This window comes from Mustela putorius, unplaced genomic scaffold, assembly GCF_011764305.1.
Source record: "Mustela putorius furo isolate JIRA1106 unplaced genomic scaffold, ASM1176430v1.1 tig00000592_pilon_pilon_pilon, whole genome shotgun sequence".
Taxonomy (NCBI): domain Eukaryota; kingdom Metazoa; phylum Chordata; class Mammalia; order Carnivora; family Mustelidae; genus Mustela; species Mustela putorius.
Genome location: NW_025421426.1, coordinates 7,887,918 through 7,909,664, shown reverse-complemented (window position 1 = coordinate 7,909,664; position 21,747 = coordinate 7,887,918). Strand labels below are relative to the sequence as shown.

Genomic DNA, 21,747 nt, shown 5'->3' with positions numbered 1-21,747 from the left:
GTAGTTACTGTTCTGACCCTGGGTATAACCTTCCAGAAATTTATAAATATAAAGTGACTATGGAAAATAGGTAGTAGCATTGTGTGTGTTTCTAGTAAATGCCAGTAACATGCAGTACATAACTTTCAGAAAACTGTTAATTTCACTTGGTATTATTTTTTGACATGTCCCTATTAATATGTGGAGATGTGGTTCATTTCTTTCAATTAAATTTCGTTTTCCACCGAACGAATATACTACATTTTATTTCTCTAGTAACCTTTGGCCAGACAGCTAAATTGTTCAATCTTTGGTATTTACAAATAATTCTGTAATGAAGGACTTTTTACATGTCCCCTGTTCCTCTGATGGGTTTTTCTCTAGGGAATTACTCAGTATGTTCCCTTTTATTTTTAATTTTGCTTTTTTAATCTAGGAAATCCATGCATAGAGTTTAAAACTCATATAGATCTACAAAGGAAAGTGTTAGAGGAAACAGCAGTCCCTAGTGGACCCCACACATACCGTTTCTTTCTGCCCACAGGCAACAACTTCCAACCCTTGCTGATTCTTTTGGTACTTATCTCCAAATTTCTAAGTAACCTGCTTATGTTATTACTTCTTGATTTTTCAATTCCATCTTAGGCATGCTCCCTGACTTCCCAAATTAGAAGATGAGAATTTAGCTCTCTTTCCTCACCCTGGCCCCCATCACACATATGCAGACTTCCTCCCCACATCCTGCTGCTATCATTAAGATGTCATTTCAGCTGTATCAATATTGAACATTTGCCTTCTTCTAGCTACACAAAATACTTTTCACAGACAGCCCATCCCATACGCAATAATTGCTTTTCCTGGTTGATGCGCTGGCCTGGGAGCAGACATTTTTCTATATAAATTCTTTCAGCGGATGAGTGTAGACGGCAGCTTCTCTCTCGTCCAGCGCACGAAGCCTGCTCACCCGTGGTTGGGTGCACGGCTTCAGAACGTACAATCGCGCAGGGGTGAAATGGTTCAGGGGTGAGTCATGTGTGGAAACACCCCCCCCCAAAACCATTTCCCGGGTCACACACCAATTCCCTGCTTGACCCAAAACGTTTGCTTTCCTCGTTTTTTCTTCATTTCTCGCTGAGTACCCTGCCGCCTTCCAGCCAGGACCCAGAGTGCTAAGCTTTGGCTTCTGGGGCCCTCATGAGGTGTTTCACCGAATTTCTGTGTTCCTGGGCTTGATTCTTCACAGTTGTGTGTGTGAGCTAAGATCACCAGCTGCATTTTTCCCCCCTTTTTTTTCAGGGTCAAGAAGGGTTTATGTCGTTAATTATTTATTTTTTATTAGAAGTGAGACAGCCTCCTGGTGAAAAATTCAAGCAGGAAAAGATGTATACAAGGTCCCCTTCATGCCTCCTGGCACCACAGCCTGCACAAGCAGGGCTGCTCTGGGGCTCCATGACCTGAGTTCACATCCCAGCACCCACTAGCTGCAGGGCCTTGAGCAAGTTACCTAATCGTTTTGGGCCTCAGTTTTCTCATCTGTAAAATGGGAAAATAATAATGCGCAACTCATAAGTCTTTGTGGGGCCTAATTGAGTTAATTTGTACAGTGGCACAGAGAAAGCACTTAAAAGATATTAACCTGGACTATTACCAAGTGTTGTATATCCTTTTAGACCAGTGGTTCTTACCTTGGCCACACATTGAAATTAGGAGGGTGGAGAGATTTCCAAATGTCTGATGCCTGGACTCCATCCTCAGAAATTCTGATTTTATTGGCCCAGGAGAGGGCCTGAGCATCAGGATTTTTTACGTGCTCCCAGTCATTGCAGTGTACAGCCAGAACTGAGAGCCATCGTGCTGAGTATTTTTCACATGTATCAGTTAGGATAGGTGAGGTAACAAGCATCTCCAAGACATCATCCACTTCTCTTTTATGGTATATGCCCGTCCTGGTTTGTTGCAGCTCTGACCCACATCATCTTGTCTCTGGAACATTTAGTCTTGTGAAGTAGGAGGAGAGAACATGACCAACCATACACTGGCTTTTATTGGGGTTTTGTTTGTTTGTTTGTTTTATTTTTTCAGGGTTCCAAGATTCATTGTTTTTGCACCATGCCCAGTACTCCATGCAATACATGCCCTCCTTAATACCCACCACCAGGCTCACCAACCCCCCACCCTCCCCTCCAGAATGCTCAGTTTGTTTCTCAGAGTCCACAGTGTCTCATGGTTCTTCTCCCCTCTCTGATTTCCCCCAATTCACTTTTACTTTCCTTCTCCTAATGTCCTCCGTGTTATTCCTTATGCTCCACAAGTAAGTGAAGCCATATGATCATTGACTCTCTCTGCCTGACTTATTTCACTCAGCATAATCTCCTCCAGTCCTGTCCATGTTGCTACAAAAGTTGGGAATCCATCCTTTCTGATGGCGGCGTACTATTCCATTGTATCTATGGACCATATCTTCTTTATTCATTCATCTGTTGAAGGGCATCTTGGCTCTTTCCACAGTTTGGCAATTGTGGCCATTGTTGCTATGAACATTGGGGTACAGGTGGACCTTTTTTTCACCACATCTGAATCTTTGGGCTAAATACCCAGTACCATGCACTTGATTTTAAAGCTTCAGACCAGAAATGAAACACAACTTCTGCTCACATATCATTACCCACACAAGTCACACAGTCACATCTGAGTCAAACAGGGAGGGTATATTTCAGGGGTTGCCAGACTTTTCCTACAAAGGGCCAGATAATAAATATTTTAGGCTTTGCAGGACACCTGGTCTCTGTGGCTCCTGCTCTCCTCTGCCTTTAAAGCTCCAAACTTGCCATAGACAATACACTGTTGAAGAATGGAAAAAGTCAGGGGCGCCTGGGTAGCTCAGTTGGTTGAGTGTCCAACTCTTGATTTCCGCTCAGGTTATGACCTCAGGGTCATGGGGTCAAGCCCTGCATCAGGCTCCATGCTGGGTGTGGAGCCTGCCGAAGATTCTTTCTCCCTCTTCCCCTCCCCACACTTGCACACACATGCACTCTCTTTCTCTCAAAAAAAATTTGTTTAATGTGGAAATTCATTCCTAGCTTATGAGCCATATGCCAACAAGCAGCAAACCAGATTGGAGCCATGGGTGTCGTGTGTGGGTCACCCTCCTACAGGGAGAAGCTCTCCAGGAAGAGACCCCAAATATGGGTGAAGAGTCCCGCAGTCTATCACAGCCTGTGTATAGGGGAGAGGGAGAGAGAAGGGACCCTTTTACTGCACAGTTTTTCCTTCATATCTTGGTGATAGTTTTACATCAGGAACTCCCACATGACTTTGCTTTTTTAATGGCGGCCTAGATTTCCGGGGTAAGGATGGGCCATCATGGGGTTTTGTTTGTGCGCTTGTTTTTATAATTAATCCTCCTGCGAGGTCACCATGATAGTGCACGTATCGGGAGGAGTCTGACGACATCCACAGAGACCATAGTAAAGAGACAACCAACATACAGGTCGGCTCTCGCGGTGGGTTTTAGACAGTCTGCACTGCTTCCCTGCAGTCTTCTAGGCCTCCCTGGAAGGGGAAAGGCTTGGGGGGGCCCTCCTTTCTTGCTGCCATTCCTGGATCTGGCAACGCTGAGCACAGTCGCAGTTGCAGGGACATTTGGGGGAGAGGGCTAGTAGAAACTAGGGGCGCCTAGAAGGGAAATCTCGGAAGCCGTCAGGCATCGTCACCCTGACCGCACATGGAGACACACAGCTGAGACCACGTGGAAGCCCATCAGGAATGACCCTGACTGCCTGTCAGCAGGGGGATGGGAGAGAGAGGCGCCGCCGGCAGGTGACTCTGTCCTTTCTTTCTACCAGGACACCACGACGTCGGTGCGCATCGGCCTGATGATGGAAGAAATGATCTTCAACCTTGCAGATACGCATCTGTTCTTCAACGACCTGGAGGTTTGGCACCCCCCGCCCCCCGTCCCGCGTCATAGTCCCCATGCTTAACGACCTGCGGCGGGTTCAGGGGAAGAGATGCGGCCTTCTCTCTTTTCTGCTTTTCCTTTTTCCTTTAGAGGCTAGAAACTTTTGCTGACAACCCCCAAGAAGGCACAACGCTGTGGCCAGCGACAGTTTATTGAAAACACACTTGGCCAGCTAATCGCCACAGCTGCCCCATGCAGCCAGTGGGCTTCTCGCCACTCTGGCGGCGATGACCACTGGCGGTTTCGCTAATCCAATTAAGGCCATGCGGTCGCTTCCTCCTGAAACTTACTATTTAATAAGTTTATTGAGGCAAATTAGTACAGATCCTCCTGGGTCAGTAATAATTAGCAGTGGACCAGGATGGAAGCTTTTAAAAACAATTTACATTCCCCTGAAAACACGTTTTACAGAGAGAGAGAGCAAGCAGAGGGACTGGTGCTTATTTAGTGTCTGCTTCTGTGCCCGAAGCAAGTAGCAAAAGAGATAGGAAAGGGGAAGGAGGTAGCATCAGAAATGAATTTAACTCCTTTGTTTATATCCAGCCTGTGGCAGAAAGATTTGAGAAGGATTTCAAATGGAAAACATATTTAAAATTGAATTATAAAAGCAAAGCAAAGGAATAGAAAGCTAAGTTAATTAATAAGGGTAAAGCACTGTACCAAAAAATCTAGCTGAGGCCAACTCCTGCAGTGAAGTTCAGAGTTAATCTCTCTGAGCTCCCTAGTAGCCAGAGCAAGGAGGGAAATACAATGCATGACTTACCTCTGATGAAAGAGCAAGCAGCTTTCTACAAGGTGAGAAGGGGTTTGGTGTGGCTTTGTTGTTGTTGTTGTTGTTGTTGTTGTTTTGGCTGATAAGAGGATTAACTGAGGGATCAAATGGCTTTGCAAATTGTATTTGTGTTTTTGGTTTACCAGATTGAAAAATGAAGGTAACTTAAAATTATCCTGTGTATGAAAGAACAGTCCAGTTTATCTTAGCAGGAATATTTCTTCCTGGAATCAAAAATCCCTGGGACTAGCCTGTGAAGTAGAAATATGAAGGCTCTGAATTCAGATCTAGCCTGGTTGGCCCCGAGCATGAGTAATACGTATCATCAGGAAGGTTTTCCTTCCCTCACCACCTCCCCTCCAGCAGCCCTGTTTGTTTCCTATGATTAAGAGTCTCTTACAGTTTGTCTTTCTCTCTGATTTCATCTTCTTATTTTTCCCTCCCTTCCCCTATGATCCTGTGTTTTTGTTTCTTAAGTTCCACACATGAGTGAGATCATGTGATAATTGTCTTTCTCTGATTGACTTATTTCGCTCAGTGTAATACCTTCTAGTTCCATCCACGTCATTGCAAATGGCAAGATTTCATTTTTTGACGGCTGCGTAGTATTCCATTGTGTATATATACCACATCTTCTTTATCCATTCATCTTTGAAGGACATCTGGTCTCTTTCCATAGTTTGGCTATTGTGGACATTGCTGCTGTAAATATTGGGGTGCGGGTGGCCCTTTGGATCACTACTTTTGCATCTTTGGGATAAATACCGAGTAGTGCAACTGCTGGGTCATAGGGTAGCTCTGTTTTCAAGTTTTTGAGGAATCGAAGAGAGGATCTATGTAGAAAGTCATTGATGACAAAAGAGAACATTGGCATGGTAGGTTTTTCTGTGAGTATCAAGCCCAGGAGTGTCCCTTCAGCCAGATGCAATGTGCAGGCCCGCTTTACAGTGACCTCTCGTGTCTTGGGGAAAAAGAGGGAGCTGGGAGGGAGGGAGAGAACAAAAGAGCAAAACAAACACGGCAGTTGAATTCAGCAAATATTTATGGAGCGTAATGTAATACAGTCGGCTGATTGCAAATCACAAAACCTGATGAGCTTTAGCCAAGGAAGAGCGATTATTGGCTCTCTTTAGTTGAAAAATCCAGACTGGTTTTCGTTTCTCAAGATCTCCTCCTTAAAATGTTGGCTCCATGAGGGCAGGAACTCCAGCTGTGTCACCTTCAATGCCTGGGGCCTCGGCAGTAAACAGCCAAACAAATCCATAAATGAGAAAGTCCGTTTAATGAGATGGTCGTGAAGAAAATACGACAATGAGATATGACAGTGAGTGATGGGAGAGAGGTGTAGGCTGTGAGGAGGTGGTCAGCATTTCTCGAGGGAGTCAGGAGAGGCCTCTGGAGGAGGGGACACTTGAGCTGAGGCTTAAAAGAGGACAGCAGCCAGCCAGGTGGAGATCTAGAGAGGTGGGACCGGCACATGCAAAGGCCCTGGGGTGGGAAGTGTGTGAAGGCCACAGTGACTGTAGTGAATGAGTGAAAGCACAGTGGCGACTGGGATAAGAGAGTCTTGAGAGGGAGGTGTGGGCCAGACATGGGTCGTGGATATCAGAGTTTATCCTATGTGCTGTACACAGCGTGGGGCCAGGGAGCATTAAACAGGAAAAGCTGTGTGATCTCATTTATGTTTTAAAAGGACTGCTCTGGCTGCTGCGTGGAGAATGGGCAACAGGGGGCAAAGGGTGGAGGCTGGGAGACCAGCAAAGAAATTATTGCAGTCGTCCAAGCAACAGAAGAAAGTTGGTTGGATCAAGGCTTCGGGGTTGCACTAAAGCCAAGAGGGCTCCTGAGGGGTTGGATGGGGGATGAGGGAGAGAGAAGAGTTGGGGTGCGGCGGGAGGCTTGGCTTGACTAGGGTTACAGTGCCATCCTCTGAGATGGGCAGATGTGGGAATGCAGGGGGGAAACCCATCCTTCTGTTGAGGGCACATGGGGTTGGAGGTGTCTGTGACACCCGGGGAAGATACCAAAGTGACGGCCAGAGGTAAGAGTTAAGACCCACACAGTAAGAACGCCTGACACACAGTGGGCACTTTATTGGTGTGGGTTGAACCTGAGCCTGAGGGCCAGGTGTTTTGCTGGACTGTTGTGTATTTCAAGGCAATGTCTTTAGCCCCCTCGGCTGTTCCTCATTGGTTCCGAAGCGGAAGCCACCTCTCCTGGTGAAGGATTGAATTCCCAGCTGGAGCTGCCCAGGGAAGCCAGTTTGCTTTTACTCCCTAAATGCTTTTCAGAAATGTCCCCGGTGCCAGACGGCACCCCAGCAGAACTGAAACCGTGGTGCCCATGTTAAAACCGTTAGCTTGCTGGGGCAGGAGCCCCTGTCCAAGTCCACGGGGCAGCCTCCCGGTGCTCCCCAGGGAGACTGTGGGAGTCAAGAGAGGGCCATGGCCCACCCAAAGCCACGAGACCAGCCCCTGCATGGATGGTTAGGTGTTAGGGGCTGAAGTCAGAAGACCCTCTTCTCTGCTCGGAGCCTGCGGGGCCATCTGTAAAGAAGGGAGTCCGCTCTCGGTCGCAGCAGCAGTTTCAGGGAAGCCCTCCCCCAAGGGCTGTGGGCTCAGGGACAGATGAGACCAGCAAGATCCCCGCCCTTAAAGCACTGAATTTCCAGCTGGGGAAGCAGACCTCAAACAACCAAATATTTAATGTCAGATAAAGTGCCCCAAAGAGAGACCAGCAGACTCGGTCCTGGAGCTGTTGTTTCACTCGCTACGACCAGGTAAGGCTTGTGCCACCTTGGAGCAGACACCTGAACCAGGTGACGGAGCAGGCCACGTGGGTGTCCGGACAGGGAGAGTGCAGACCAAAGAGCAGGGCAGAGGCCCTTAGACATGGTCCGAGCTGGCAGGTTCCGGAGACAGGGAAGCCGGCACAGGATCAGGGAGGGTGGCAGTGGGAGTGGGAGCGCGCTGCAGACCACACGGGGCTCTGGGCCATCCTGAGGCTTTGGCTGATCTTCCCAGGGTGACAGGAAGCCGCTGGGGGGGTTTAAGCAGGAGAACACCATCTGACTTACGTTCCGAGGCTCTCCGTCGGGCTGCTGGGTGAACAGACCAGAGAGGGCAAGGCTAGAAGCAGGTACCTGAGCTCCGTCAAGTCAGGCCCCCAGCCTCCCATGTGAAAGCAGCCAGGGGGAAGACTCCAGAAACAGGGTAGGTGCCAAGGTCAGCTGTACCTCAGGCTCTCCAGGACACCTGTCCTGAGCTCCGGGCAAGCACCTTCTAATCCATTCCATCTGCCTTGGCATCCTGGCTCCGCCCATGCCTGGCTGTGTGCCCCGGGCAGGGGTCTCCCTCTCTTCTGCCTCATTTCCCTCATGTGCTCCACAGGTAGAAGAACAACCGAGCTTCCAGGTTGTAATGATGATGGGGGAGAGATGAAATCCGCCCACACACAGCCTGACCCGCCGCACGTGCCCAACAAGCAGGCGCCTTTCCACCAGGGGTGCAGCGCGTGTTCCGGGGCTGGGCGAGGGCTGGGGGGACTCCACAGTACCAAGGCAAACTGTTTCCTTTAAATTGTTAGACGTTGTTTATCTTACTACGAGCTAGAACAATACAACTCCTGATTTCACAATGATTCAAAAGCCGTGCATGCAACACAGAGATACGACAAGGTCACGGACTCCAGCTGCTGAGCTTGGGCATAGATTCCGCCAACCAGCTCCCCGCTCCAGGCCACCTCACCTTTGTGCAGGAGCAGCTTGGAAGCTGGGCCAGAGGACGCGTCATCCAAAACGTTGGCTGGATTGCGGGGCAAGGTGCGGGTTCAACTGAAGCTGGTGCGCTTATGGCTCAAGAGCTGGGGAGACCATCCTCGGGGCTCACTGACCTGCACTCATCCAGAAAAGCCCTTTAGTGGGGAGCCTCCCGAGCTGCCACTTCATACAGGGCTATAGGACCTAGCCCTGCGGCCTCCATTCAGCTGAGCGGAGACTCTAGGGAACACAGCTCTCTTGGCTTTGACTTCCTGGCTCAGGCTGCAGGGGAGGAGATGCCGGTCAACATGGCCCCGGGGTGAACAAAGCATGGCGGTTCCGCATTAGAGAAAGTTCTGGCCTCATTTTCCCTGTCTTTCCTCTTTGTCCTGCTTCTGCCTTGGCTTCTGTGAAGAGTACATGAACCCCTGAAACTGAATGTAACATATCTGCATGTGTGCAAGCGTGCGCCCCTAGAGAAGGTGGTGGGAGCATCCCATTCCTCTAGGGTTAGGATTTGCCCCAATATTAAGCCATGTAGCTTTGGGAGATGCAACAGTTCGGTTTCTTCTTCTATCTCCCCATAAACCCAATGAAACCAAGAGAAGGCAAAAGAAAGTATACTTGGAGCTGAATTAGAACCCAGCTCCATTGTAAAAAGAAATTTTGGAGTGAATAAGAGACCTCAGGACTCTCTGCCCAGGGCCAGACACCTGCTGACACCCTGCCGAGGTGTAGGCTGGAAGGTGAGGAGCACGGGTTGCCCCCTGGGCTGGTTCAGTGTGTTGCCAGGGGCAGGAAGGAAGCAGAGTCCTGAGAGCTCCCCGCCCCCACACGCATGCGTGCTGGGGGACTCGAGCACCCGCAGGTGCCGTCCACAGCTGGGAGGCCCTGGCATTTACGCCCAAGCTGGTCTCCACCTGTCCAAAGGCTGGGTGACAGCAGGAACTTGCTGTGGCATAGAAAGCTCTTTCCTTGATCCACCCCAGGATGAATGGGGTGCTTGCAAAAGCAAGGTTGGCAGAGAACCGTGACCTTCAAAGCAGAGAAAACACCCAACGGTGGTGGTGGAGGCACAGGCGTCGAAGTCAGACTTTGGTGTGAACCCCGTTTTGCTGTTCACTGAGTGATCTTAGACACAATGTGACTTCACACATTGGGGCAAATCCTGTTCTGCACCTCCGTTGCCTCTTCTGTACAACGAGGATGAAAACATACCTTGTAGGCTGTTGTAAGATCAGAGCTGGAGTGCGTACAGTCCTGCTCTTGGGCCCAGCTCCTCCGCTGTACGAGGATGCCCTGTGCTGGCACGCGGACTCTCTGGCCTGGCTAAGTCCCCAACAGTGACAGCAGAGACTGGGCTGTTTGTAACCAGATCCGCAGGGTTGACCATCATTTGCTCTCTGCCCCCTGGAGACCCGGAGCCATGAAAGGTCTCCGCCAAGCCTTGCAAGTCATGCGGAGAGATGGGTGTGGCTAGGAGCAAGCCCAGATCCAGACCTGGGAACGGATCCTCTCAGTGGTTGTTCCCAGACCATTCCTGGACCCCCTGAGACTCTGCCTGTGCCCACTCAGCTTCAGGGGCCTCTGGGCTCTCCCTCGTTGGCAGGTTAAGGAGGTAATGTAGGCAGCCAGCCACTTTACAGTAAGTGTGAAGCATTTCTAGTAAGTGCCTACCCAACCCGAATGCCAGCACAGAGGTGGCATGCTCTCAGTAGATTTTGAAATGTCTTTGATGGGTGCAAAAAGTCAAAGGACAAACTGCAAACCTCCCCTGTCTCGTGGACCTTTACCAGAGACAATATGAGGCAATGGTTGAAGGCAAAGATTCTGGGGCCAAATGGCCTGGGTTCATAACCCAGCTCTGCAGTTAAAAGCTGTGTGACCTCCGGTGAGTACTTAACCTCTCTGTGCCTCTGTCCTCATCTGCAAAACAGGAGTAATTATAATTCCTCCCTCATAAGATTACTCAGAATTAAATGAATTAATGTATATAAACCCTCTAAAACATAATAGCATGATGTAACTGATGGCTATCAGAATTATTAGTTTTATTTTATTATAATTCTTTTCATTATCGTCATGTGCATATAGGATCCTGCAAAGGTGCCAGGAATTTGTGACAACCCTGTGCAGCCCGTCATGTTTCTTTCCCCCCATTTTACAGATGAGGAAAGTAAAGGTTAGAGAGGGTTAGGGATTTGCCTAAGCTCATGGCAGCTGTAAGTATTAAGCCCAAGATTCAAACCAGAGTTTGCTGGACTCCAAGGCCTGCACTCTTAAAAAATGCAAATCTTCAAGACAAGAATTCGTTCTTTCTGTTTCAAGATACTATAACTTTGGTTAAAAATAGATTTGAAAATCTAGAGCTTGTTGAAAGGCTGAGATTGGGTCAGTGGTGTGACTGGGAGCGTTTCCAAATTCCAGCAAGAAGGCGCTCAGTTTGGGCAAGAGAAAGACGTGAAACGGAGGCCGTGGTGAGCCAGGGCCAGCTCAGTGTCTGGGAGAGGGTGGGCGCTGTTACTGTGTCCTCTCCACGAGCACACACTGTCGGGGTTTGCAACACCTTTATCCTTGTCATCAGTGTGTTTTCCCTAGACCCAAGGGCAGGGCCATCCTGCCAGGAGGATGTGTTTGGAAATGGGAAGGAGGGTGCCAGTCATCCCGGGAAAGGGAAGAGCTACTGGCTTGCCGCAGGCAGGACCCAGAATGCCAAATAACCCGGCCCCGTGGACTGCCCTGCGCGTGAGGAACTGTCACACCCAAAAAGCCGGCGGCAGCCCCTAGAGAATCATGGCGTGGAGGCCTTGAGAGCTGCCGGCCGGCTGCGCGAGATTCCTGGATCACGCAGTGGACAGCCCAACCCAGGCTTCAGGCAGCTGGCTTTTACTTGAATACTAAAAAGAGAAAAGAAAGTGTTAAACGTATAAGTTTTTTTTCCTTCTCATGTCTAGGGGTGGAAACGACTGAGCCATTAAGCCAGTGATTTCATAGGTGATATTACTTAGGATGAGGTAAACGTTTTATTTATTTTTTTAAAGATTTTATTTATTCATTTGACAGAGATCACAAGGAGGCAGAGAGGCAGGCAGAAGGAGGGGGGAAGCAGGCTCCCTGCTGAGCAGAGAGCCCAATGCAGGGCTCGATCCCAGGACCCTGGGATCATGACCTGAGCTGAAGGCAGAGGCTTTAACCCACTGAGCCACCAGGCACCCCTATTTTATACTTCCTTAGAGTTGAGGGTAGGGGCCGAGGGAGGGGGAGGGAGAGAATCTGAAGCAGACTCCATGCCCAGCGTGGAGCCCGACTTGGGACTCGATCCCATGCCCCTGAGATCATGACCTGAGCCAAAATCAAGAGTAAAATGCTTAATGGACTGAGCCACCCAGGGAACCCTGAAATGAGGGTTTTAAACGTCTGAAAAGGAGAATAGATTTCAAGATAAAATGAGAAGTAAACGAAAGCGGCTTCCATAGATCAAACTCCAAGACGGTTGGTTCCACATGAAGGACCAGAGCCTGGAACCACAGCCATGGAGGCTCCCACTCCCCAAAGAGGCCTCGCACTGGGAAGAGAATGGGGATGCCACCCCGGGATCAGAAAGACCCAGGTTCAAATCCCCATCCCACTCCTTCTTAGCTCTAAGACCTTGAACAAGGCACTGAATTTGGCCGAGTCACCACTTCTTCTGCAGGTCCCTGTGGGACTGAAATGAGGAAAAGCCTTCAAAATAGGTCATTCTCCCATTCCCGCACTTTTGCTTCCTACCACGCAAGGAGCGCTAGCATTCTGGAAAAACCAAACCATGACCATTTAAAGGCTGAAGTCCAGCATCCTTTCTTCAGAAATTTAAGGAGAAAAGAGTAAACTAGAGTATGATTGGGTACGTCACAAACAGTAGTGGTGAATATTGGAAAATTGTTCCAGTCGTAGAAATTATGTTTCGGTAATTAAAATCTCTGTGTGATAGCAAATGTATTTCTTACTGAAAGTCATGGTCAAAACCATTTGGAAACCGATGGTCTAGAGCAGTCCCGTCTGGTAGATTTTTCTACAGTGCTGTAAATGTTCTGTCCAGTACAGTGGCCACTGGCGACGTGGGGCTAGAAAGCCCTTGAATTATGTCTAGTGCGACTGAGACCCGGAATTTCTATCGTATTTAATTTTAACTCGTTTTTTAAAGAATTCATATATTTATTGGAGAGCTAGAGACAGGGAGGGAGAGCAGGAGCACGGAGCAGAGGGAGAAGCAGGCTCTCCGCTGAGCAGGGAGCCCGACGTGGGGCACACAACTTGTGTAACCCTCGTTGTTACACATTGTCTTGGTCGGCTCGGGCTACCACAACAGAATACCACAGACTGAATGGTCTAAGCAACAGAAAGGAACTTTCTCACAGTTCTGGAGGCTGGAGGTCCCCAACCGAGGCGCTGGCAGATCTGGTTTCTGGCAAGGACTCTCTTCCTGGCTTGTAGAAGGCCACCTACTCCTCGCGTTCTCGTGGCTTCTCCTCAGTACGCGTGCAGAGACTGAGAAAAGGGGCTCTCTGACATCCCTTCCTTGAAGGGCACTAATCCTATTAGATTAGGGCCCCACCCTTCTGACCTCATTTAACCTTAACCTTTACTTTCTTAGAGGCCGCAGCTCCAAATTCTGGGATTCAGGGCTTCACCTTATGGATTGTGGCGGGAACACACACATTCAGTCCAAAACACCCATTTTACAAATGAAGAAACTGAGGCACGGAGAGGTTATGTGAACCAGAGTCACACAGTTGGCGGTGGCGGTATCCAGACCCAGGCAGCCTGGCTCCGGAGTCTGAGGGCTCACCCACCATGCTCTGCTGCCTCTCCCACAGGAGTGACGGCCATCTGGTTGGGGAAAGAAGGTTCCCCAGACTCAATACAGTGCTGTAGACAATGGATTCATAGGGAAAGAGAGAGCAGAGAAGGTTGGTGTAGCCAGGATGACGTCTGGAGAAAGACAAGCAAGGTCCGACAGCAAGAGGAGAAGAAACTCCTGATGTAAATGCACAAGACAAAGACAAAAGCTCCCCCAGGAGTTAACACAGCGTCTTCCCATTGTATACATAAAACAGAAGCCCCACAGGTAACAACAGAAGCCTGAGGACCCATGACGGCGCCCTCACACCCCACCCAGAAGGTGGACAGAGCCATAGAGGATCTGAATGCATTTCTAGAAAGAAGGACACTGGCCACGGCAGGAGCTGGGCGCAGGACACAGCCAGGAATGATAAACACGGCCACAGCCGCAGCTGACACGTACCTCATACTGTCCATGGGGCCCACCGGCACTCATTCACTCAGGCCTTTCGCCACCGCAGATGCTAAATACGGGGGCATACCCCCATTTCTGAGATGGGAAAACTGAGGCACCACGATGCTAACTTGCTGGGCGCAGACATTATTGAGCTCCCGTCTGGGCAGCACACGTGCATTTCCTCACATGTCACCGCTGCCTGCGAGGGACAGTTCTTTGGCTCTGTTTGACGGATGAGGAACCTGAGCCCAGAGAGATCCCACTGTACGAGCACCGTGCAGGTGGAAGCCCAGGCCAAGCTGACTCCAGCACAGTTTATTTTTTAAAAGATTTTATTTATTCATTTGACAGACAGAGATCACAAGTAGGCAGAGAGGCAGGCAGAGAGAGAGGGGGAAGCAGGCTCCCCACTGAGCAGAGAGCCCGATGTGGGGCTCGATCCCAGGACTCTGGGATCACGACCTGAGCCGAAGGCAGAGGCTTTAACCCACTGAGCCACCCAGGTGTCCCTCCAGCACAGTTTTGAGATGAGCCAAGGGGACGAAGAAGGCACACGATTGGCAGAGAGCCAGGAAGAAAAGTCTTCTCTAAGAAACAAGAGGGACCTAAAGGTTTGGGGCCAGATTCTATAGTGGCCGGGTGCGCAGGCAGGCCCAAGGGGGAGCGTTTCGATGTGCTGCCAGAGTTTCAGGAAGGATCTCACTAGAGAGAGTCCGGAGGGGCTGGAGTCCGGGCAAGCTGCAGACAGTCCGAGGGCTGCCGGCTGCTGCGCAGCTCTGCGGGGGAGTGAGTTCTCCGCGTCAGCCCCGAGCTGCTCTCCCAAGCATCCCGGCAGCCGGCCGACCATGCGGCGCAGCCCACGGCCTCTTCGGTGCTCCGCAGATGAGTCCCCAACACTTAGACAACACATGAGCGACAGCCCGGGTTTCCCTCCCAGGGAGCAGGCCCTTCTCCCGCCCGTCTAGAGGCCGCAGGACGCGATCTCACTTGGAAACATACCTGCCTCGGAAGAGGAGGGGTGGCCGGGGAGTCCACCCGGCCGGTCACAAGAGTGATTTTTCTAAAGCAAATTTGTCAGCAGTTTCCTTTTGGCATTCGTGTCTCTAGGCAGCCGAGGACAAAAAGGAGCGGGATCAGACCTCAGCAGCGCAGGCTGGGGAAACCCCAGCTGTCGCCGGCTTAAGCGGAACGAGTCTTGATACGTCCCTGAACTTGCTGTTCGGAACTGAACGACAACGGGAAGGCCAAGTATCCAAGCCTGCGGGAGGCCAGGAGAAAATGAGCCGGCCTTAAGTTACGTTTTTATTAGTAAAACAGGAAAATCAAAAAGACCATGAAGGAAGATAAGCATTTGGCAAGTATGAGCTAGGAAAAAAGGAAAGAGGTAGAGGTGATAAGCCACATCCAGAATGAAAGGCTGGATGTTACTGTAGATTCGAGGGAGGTGCGTTATTTTTAAGATTTTATTTATTTGACAGACAAAGATCACAAGTAGACAGAGAGAGAGGAGGAAGCAGGCTCCCTGCCGAGCAAAGCCCAATATGGGGCTCCATCCCAGAACTCTGGGATCATGACCTGAGCCAAAGGCAGAGGCTTTAACCCACTCAGCCACCCAAGCTCCCCGAGATGCATTTTTTTTAATTAGAATATTGTACAGTATTATGCCAATGGACTTGAAACCTAGATGAGGTTGACACTTGGCAGGAAGACCTAAATTACCAGAATTAACCCAAGGGGAAATTTAAAAATAAATAAACCAATGATGGTGAGAGACTAAAATGGCAATTAAGAACGTAGTCTCAAAAAAGGCACCAGGTTGAGCTGGTGGTAAACAGGAATCCCACCAAACATTCAAGGAAAGGATAAATCCCATTTAGCACAAATTACGAAACAAAGAAAAAGATGAGAAGCTCTCCACCCCCCATTTTATGAGAGGACCCTCCCCCGGAAACTAAATCTGGACGTCGAGCACAGGACAAACGGACAGATCACCATCATTGCCAGTGAAAGGCGGGACACCCCTGCGGGTCCCGCAGGCACTCTCCCCTGCGCCTCGTGACTCTTCACATGAGTTCCACTTAGGCCTTCTTTGGGCTTCGATTTTGGACGCCTGGTAAAAGAGGGATCTGGGTTGTAACTGGTACTATTTCTCAGGCCTGCCACATGCTTTGTGACACACCTACAAATGGGTATACTAAGCATGTTTCGTAATTTTTTTAAAAAGAAACTGGAGACTTTGTCGCCCAAGAGAGCCCTGAAACGCTGACACTCTGGTGGCGATGGCCACCCCAGACACCCAGATCTTGGGTTCTGTGACCATTTTCCGGGAAGAGGAACCAGGGCTCCGTGGAGAAGTGGCTGATTCTAGGGCTGGGCCAAGAAATACCCATAATACATGTGGAGCATCTTAAGGTGTCAGAAAGTAAGGAAGTGCTCCAAAAACCGCACGGGGACAGAGGATGTCAGAGGGACCCAGGAGCTCCCTGGAGGAGTTCTGAGTAGCCAAAGCTGGAGCACTTGGGCTACAAAAACAAGGAACACACTATTGGACTCTGAGTATTAAAAAAAGCACCTGTGAGTCCATAATGATACAGATAACGATTAAAATAATAAATAAGTGGAGGGGAATAGGGGACTCTCCCATGCAGAAAATTCCGAATCATTTATTTTTTTAAAAGATTTTATTTATTTGAGAGAGAGTACATGTGGATGGGGGAGGAGAAGAGGGAGAGAGAAAATCTCAGGCAGACTCCCCAGTGAGCACAGAGCCAGAAGCAAGACTCGATCTCATGACCCTGAGGTCACGACCTGAGCCGAAACCAAGAGTCAGATGCTTAACCGACTGAGCCCCCCAGGACCTCCTGGACTCATTGATTTAGATTCTCCATCCCAACTGTGCACTTTGCATGGTGACTTCCTTTCAGAGAGATCAGTATGGAAAGGAGAGGAGAGTCACCTTACAGTGGATGAAGCGGATGGAGACCACCTGAGCCAGGCGGTCAAGGTCACCATGAGCAGGGGAAGTCATGTTGATAGGATGCACCTTTGACATGATGCAGTGGGAATGGCACTTTCTCCTGCAGGCCTGCTCACCGAAACCCGTAACCCCATCTACCCAGGAGAGAAACAACGGGCAAATCCCCGCTGAGAGACATTCTGCAAAACAGCTGGCTGGTACCCCTTGAAAGTGTTAGCAACTCCAAGGAAAGTCAGAGAAACTGTCACAGCCCAAAGGAACCTAAAGAGAGAAGAGGACAGAATGTGGTGTGATGCCCTGGAGGGCATTCTGGAAGAGAAAAAGGACATGAGGGAGAAAACTAAAGATTTCTGCATAAACAATGGACATTAGTTGGGCTGGCCTATCTCGGAGGAGGCCCAGAGATGACAGCCGTGTGCCCAGCCAGAAGGGCACTATCCTGAAGCCCCGTTTCCACGAGGACTGACAGGAGCAGGTGGCGACGTGGTTCCAGCAGCGGACGTGGCAGAGCCACAGAGGCAGGGCCCAGCGAGCCAAGGCACCCTGCTTTGACCGTGCCCTGCATCAGAACCCATCTGGCCCATTGCGGCCTGCCCCCCCCCCCCACCGCCGGTGAGGCATTGCACCAAAGTCCAACTGGCAGGGGCTTTTGCTTTGAAGGGTTACTGGTGCCTGGCATCCCTGAGAAGGTGGCACAGACCATTGGGATCTCAGTGGCTCCAAGAAGGCCGAACATGTCCACATGACTAGCTCTGCCGAAGAACTCGGATTGGGCACCCAGCTGATGGGCCGGGTCATGCCCACACGGAATGTCCATGCGGAGAGAGTCGGGGTCCTCCCAGAGGAGAAGAAACGCAGGCTGTTCGTCAGTCTTCATGTGACCCGTGCCAATGCCCTGCTCTTCGGCTTCCGGGCAGAAAGGGCCAAGGAAGCTGCAGAACAGAATGTTGAAAAGAAAAATTAAATTGCCAATCAACTTGTGATTTAAAAAAAAAAGAAATTGACATTAGTTAATAAGGATATAGTAGTAGTTATTAGTTGTGACAGGTGCACCACCCAAATATAAGATGCTAGGCCGCCTGGGTGGCTCAGTCAGTTAAGCGTCTGACTCTTGGTTTCGGCTTAGGTCATGATCTCGGGGTCCTGAGATCAAGTCCCACATCTGACTCTGCGCTCACCATGGAGTCTCTCCCTCTCCCCCCGCCTACTTCTCCTCCTCTCTCTCTTTCATAAATAAGGAAAATCTTTAAAATGCATATATATGTAAGATGTTACATATATAACGTGTGTGTGTGTGTGTGTGTGTGTGTAATGTTAACAATAAGGCAAACTGAGCTTAGGATATATGGAAACTATATTCGCAAATTTTCTGTAATCTAAAGTCATTCTAAAACTAAAAGTTTGATGGGAAGTAAGCCACCCAGGGTCACGTACCTAGAATACGGCAGGGCTGGGATTGAAGCCCAGGAAGGGGCGTTTGAACACCGCAACTGCAACATCCGGGAGATGAGAACCTGAACGTCGCTACCAGTTCTCTCCTGCCCCCGCTCCCGGAGACGCATGAGTGCACGGCGTCCTGACCTGTTGGTGGGGTTTGAGTGAGGAATGCATTTCTCTGCTCTGCTTCTAAATTGCCTTATCTCCAGGGTTGGCCGTCCATGAGCCTCTCTTGCTGGTGAACTCTGTTCCTCTTTGACCATTACTGTGCCAGGCACAGAGTTCAGGCCTGTAGGATTCAAATTAGTGATAATAGCAAGAATTTTCATTTTCTCTCCTTTTCAGAGTGCCTGAGCTCTACTGACTCATTTAATCCTTGCAGTACTCCAGTGTGGTAAGTAGTGTTCCATAGCCCAGTTACAGATAGGAAGCTGAGGATCAAAAAGGTTCAATACCTTGCCCAAGGTCATTCAGTTCCTGAGTGGCAGGGCCAGAACCTGGGGTCCAGAGTCTATGCTCCTAACTGCTATATTCTCTGATGGATGCTATCTTTAGAGTTTTTCAAAATTCCTGGATAAGAGTAGAGATTGGCCACTATATCAGACCTAGGTAGTTCTAGAGGCCCCACAAAGTGGGAAAACAAAGACAAGTTATTTGTCCCGATGTAAGGTGGTGTTGGAGCCGTTTTTACAAAGAAGATTTTAATCAACAGAGCCTCTTCAGGCTTTTGGCAACTGGAAAGGGAAAGAAAAGCATTTGAAATAGAAGGGACAGCAGGTGCAAAGGCCCTGCAGCGGGCGTGTACCAGTTGTTGAAGGAATAGCAGGAGGCTGCCGTGTCTGCAAGTGCAGTGAGAGATGGTGGGAGGTGGAGACGGGTTGCAGCACCCAGGGCCCCCCTTTGTGAGGACCGGGCTTTTATTCCAAGGGAGGTGGGAGCCATTGTGGGGTTTTGAGGAGAAAAGGACGGGACCTGACTTAGGAGGGAACAGGACCCTTCTGGCTGCAAGATGTGGACTGGCCTGGCAGGATGGAGTGTAGAAAGGGGAGAAGCAGGGAGAGTGAGGAAGTGACCCAGGAGTCTGACTTGGAGGTCCCCAAACTACTTCTGTAAAGAGCCAGTCACACTATCTCTGTCTTGACTACTCATGGACAGTAGTAAATGAATGAACTTGATGGTGCTGCAATAAAGCTTTATGTGGGGGCACCTGGGTGGCTCAGTGAGTTAAAGCCTCTGCCTTCAGCTTAGGTCATGATCCCAGGGTCCTGGGATCGAGCCCCACATCGGGCTCTCTGCTCCATGGGGAGCCTGCTTCCTCCTCTCTCTCCGCCTGCCTCTCTGCCTATTTGTGATCTCTATCTGGCAAATAAATAAATCAATAAAATCTTTTTTAAAAATTAATAAAGCTTTATTTGCACAGGGAGGCTGTAGTTTGCTGAGCGCTGATCTCGGTGGGAGATAAGGAGGGCTTGGAGCTGATGGGAGCCGTGGAGGAGGTGTGAGTGTCAGATCGTGGACATATACCAACTACACATTGACTTGTTGTGAATATTTATTGACCTATGGTGGACATACATTGATGGGAGAGCCAGCAGGATTTGCTGATGGGTTCATGGAGCAATGTGAGGGGAAGCAAGGAGCCGGGGACTGTTCCAGGACACAAGCAGGATCCAGCCTAGTGTCGGGCACATAGTAGGTGATCAGTAGGTCTGTGTGTTAAATGAGCCGTGCGGCATTTCATGTACCTGTACCTCCTCTTTCCCAGTGATATGTTAAGTACCTGGAAGGCAAGAGCCACTTTTCATCCTTGAAACGTCTCTGCTCTTGACCCATGCATTGTGTGATACGGTTCTGGGGCCACAAGAAGTGTTTTTACAAATGGTTTTTGTAGATCTGGGCTCCTCCTCTCCATCACTGTGTAGCCTGGGGCACTGTATCCGTTTGCTGGGGTTCCCAGAACAAAGTACACACACTGGGTGGCCGAAACGACAGGAACACTGTGTCACGGTTCTTGAGACCACAAGTCTGAGATCAAGGTGCCGGCAGGGTTGGTTCCTTCTGATGGTGGTGAGGGAGAGTCTGTGCCATGTCTGTCTGTCCTCATGTTCAGCTGGCATTCTCCCTGCCTGTGTCTGTCTCTGTGTCGACAGTTCCCTTTTTTATAAGGATGCCACCATACTGGATTAGAGCTACCACCCTCTTGATCTCACCTTAACCTGATCATCTACAAAGAGCTTATTTCCAAATAAGGTCTGTTTGCAGGTCCTGGGGGCTGGGGTTTCACAATCACAACTCAGCCCACAACGGCACGTTTCTGCACTTCTCCCCACTTCGTCTTCTCCTCCGTGAGACGGCACGTCAACAGCATCGCCCTTAATACAGGCAAAGTGCTGGGCACCTGGGTGGCTTAGTCGGTTAAGCATCTGCCTCCGGCTCAGGTCATAATTCTAAGGTCCTGGGACCAAGTAGCCCATCAGGGCCCTTGCTCAGCAGAGCAATCTGCTTCTCCCTCTCCCTTGATTCCTCGCCTGCTCTTGTGTTAGATCCTGTCTCGTTCCCATGAAACATTTCCTGTTTTCAAAGGCAATGCATATGTACATTATCCTTATAGAAAAAGAGAGAGCAGAGGAGGGAGAGAAGGCGGGAGTAAGCATTCTGATGAACTTAAAGCCTCCTTTGACCACTAACCCAATCCCAGTGCCTTCCCAGATAGAACTGCTGCTTCCAATCAGATGTGTAAGCTTCCAGATCGTTCTTTTTCTATTTATGTATATGTATATATCCATATAAAATATTTTACTTTGTTTTTAATGGATTTTTATAAATACAGTTCATGCTTAAACAACATGGGTTTGCTTGTTTTAGGATTTTTTTATTAGAGAGAGCGAGCAGGGGAAGGCGTGCAGGGAGAGGGACAAGCAGTCTCCACACTAAGCACAGAGCCCAACATGGGGCTCGATCTCGTGACCCCGAGATCACGACCTGAGCCGAAACCAAGAGTCAGATGCTCTACTGATTTCTGATTGAGCCGCCCATACATGAGTCTGAATTGCATGGATCTACAGATACGCAGATTTTTTAATAAATACAGCACAGTCCTATATTTATTAAAAGTAAAACGTATTTTCCTTATGATTTTAATACTTTCTTTTGTGTAGCTCACTTTATTGTAAGAATATAGTATATAATACATATAATATATAAAATATGTGGCAACTGTTTATATTACCAGTAAGACTTCCAATCAACAAAAGCTCTTAGCAGTTAAGTTTGGGGGTAGTCAGAAGTCGTACACAGATTTTTGACTGTGTGGGGGTCAGCGCTCCAAAACCCCATGTTTTTCCTAGGTCAACAGCATATGTACAGTGTGAACCTGGCTGTATTGTTCCCCAGGTTTCTCTTTTTCCCCGCACACAATGGGATGTCTTGGGAATACGTCCATGTGCTAACATAAAAGTCTCCCTGACTCTTCTGACCTGCCAGGCAGGAGTCTGCTGAATGGACGTACCACGGTTTATTTAGCAATGATCCAGTTGAGGGAACTTGAGGTGTTTTCCTGCTTTTCACTGGGATGATGGGCATTTTT

General features: G+C 49.4%; 1 protein-coding gene and 1 pseudogene across 2 annotated transcripts in view; both read left to right on the top strand.

Annotated features, from left to right (window-relative positions):
• The window catches only part of EYA2 (EYA transcriptional coactivator and phosphatase 2), a 273,313-nt gene that overhangs the window by 218,521 nt on the left and 33,045 nt on the right, over positions 1-21,747 (top strand). For both annotated transcript variants that reach the window (XM_045082132.1, XM_013053222.2), the window contains one exon: positions 3,825-3,914. In XM_045082132.1, the coding sequence (XP_044938067.1) occupies positions 3,825-3,914 (90 nt within the window). The remainder of the gene's footprint in view (positions 1-3,824; positions 3,915-21,747) is intronic.
• LOC123392618 lies at positions 16,539-17,865 on the top strand (annotated as a pseudogene).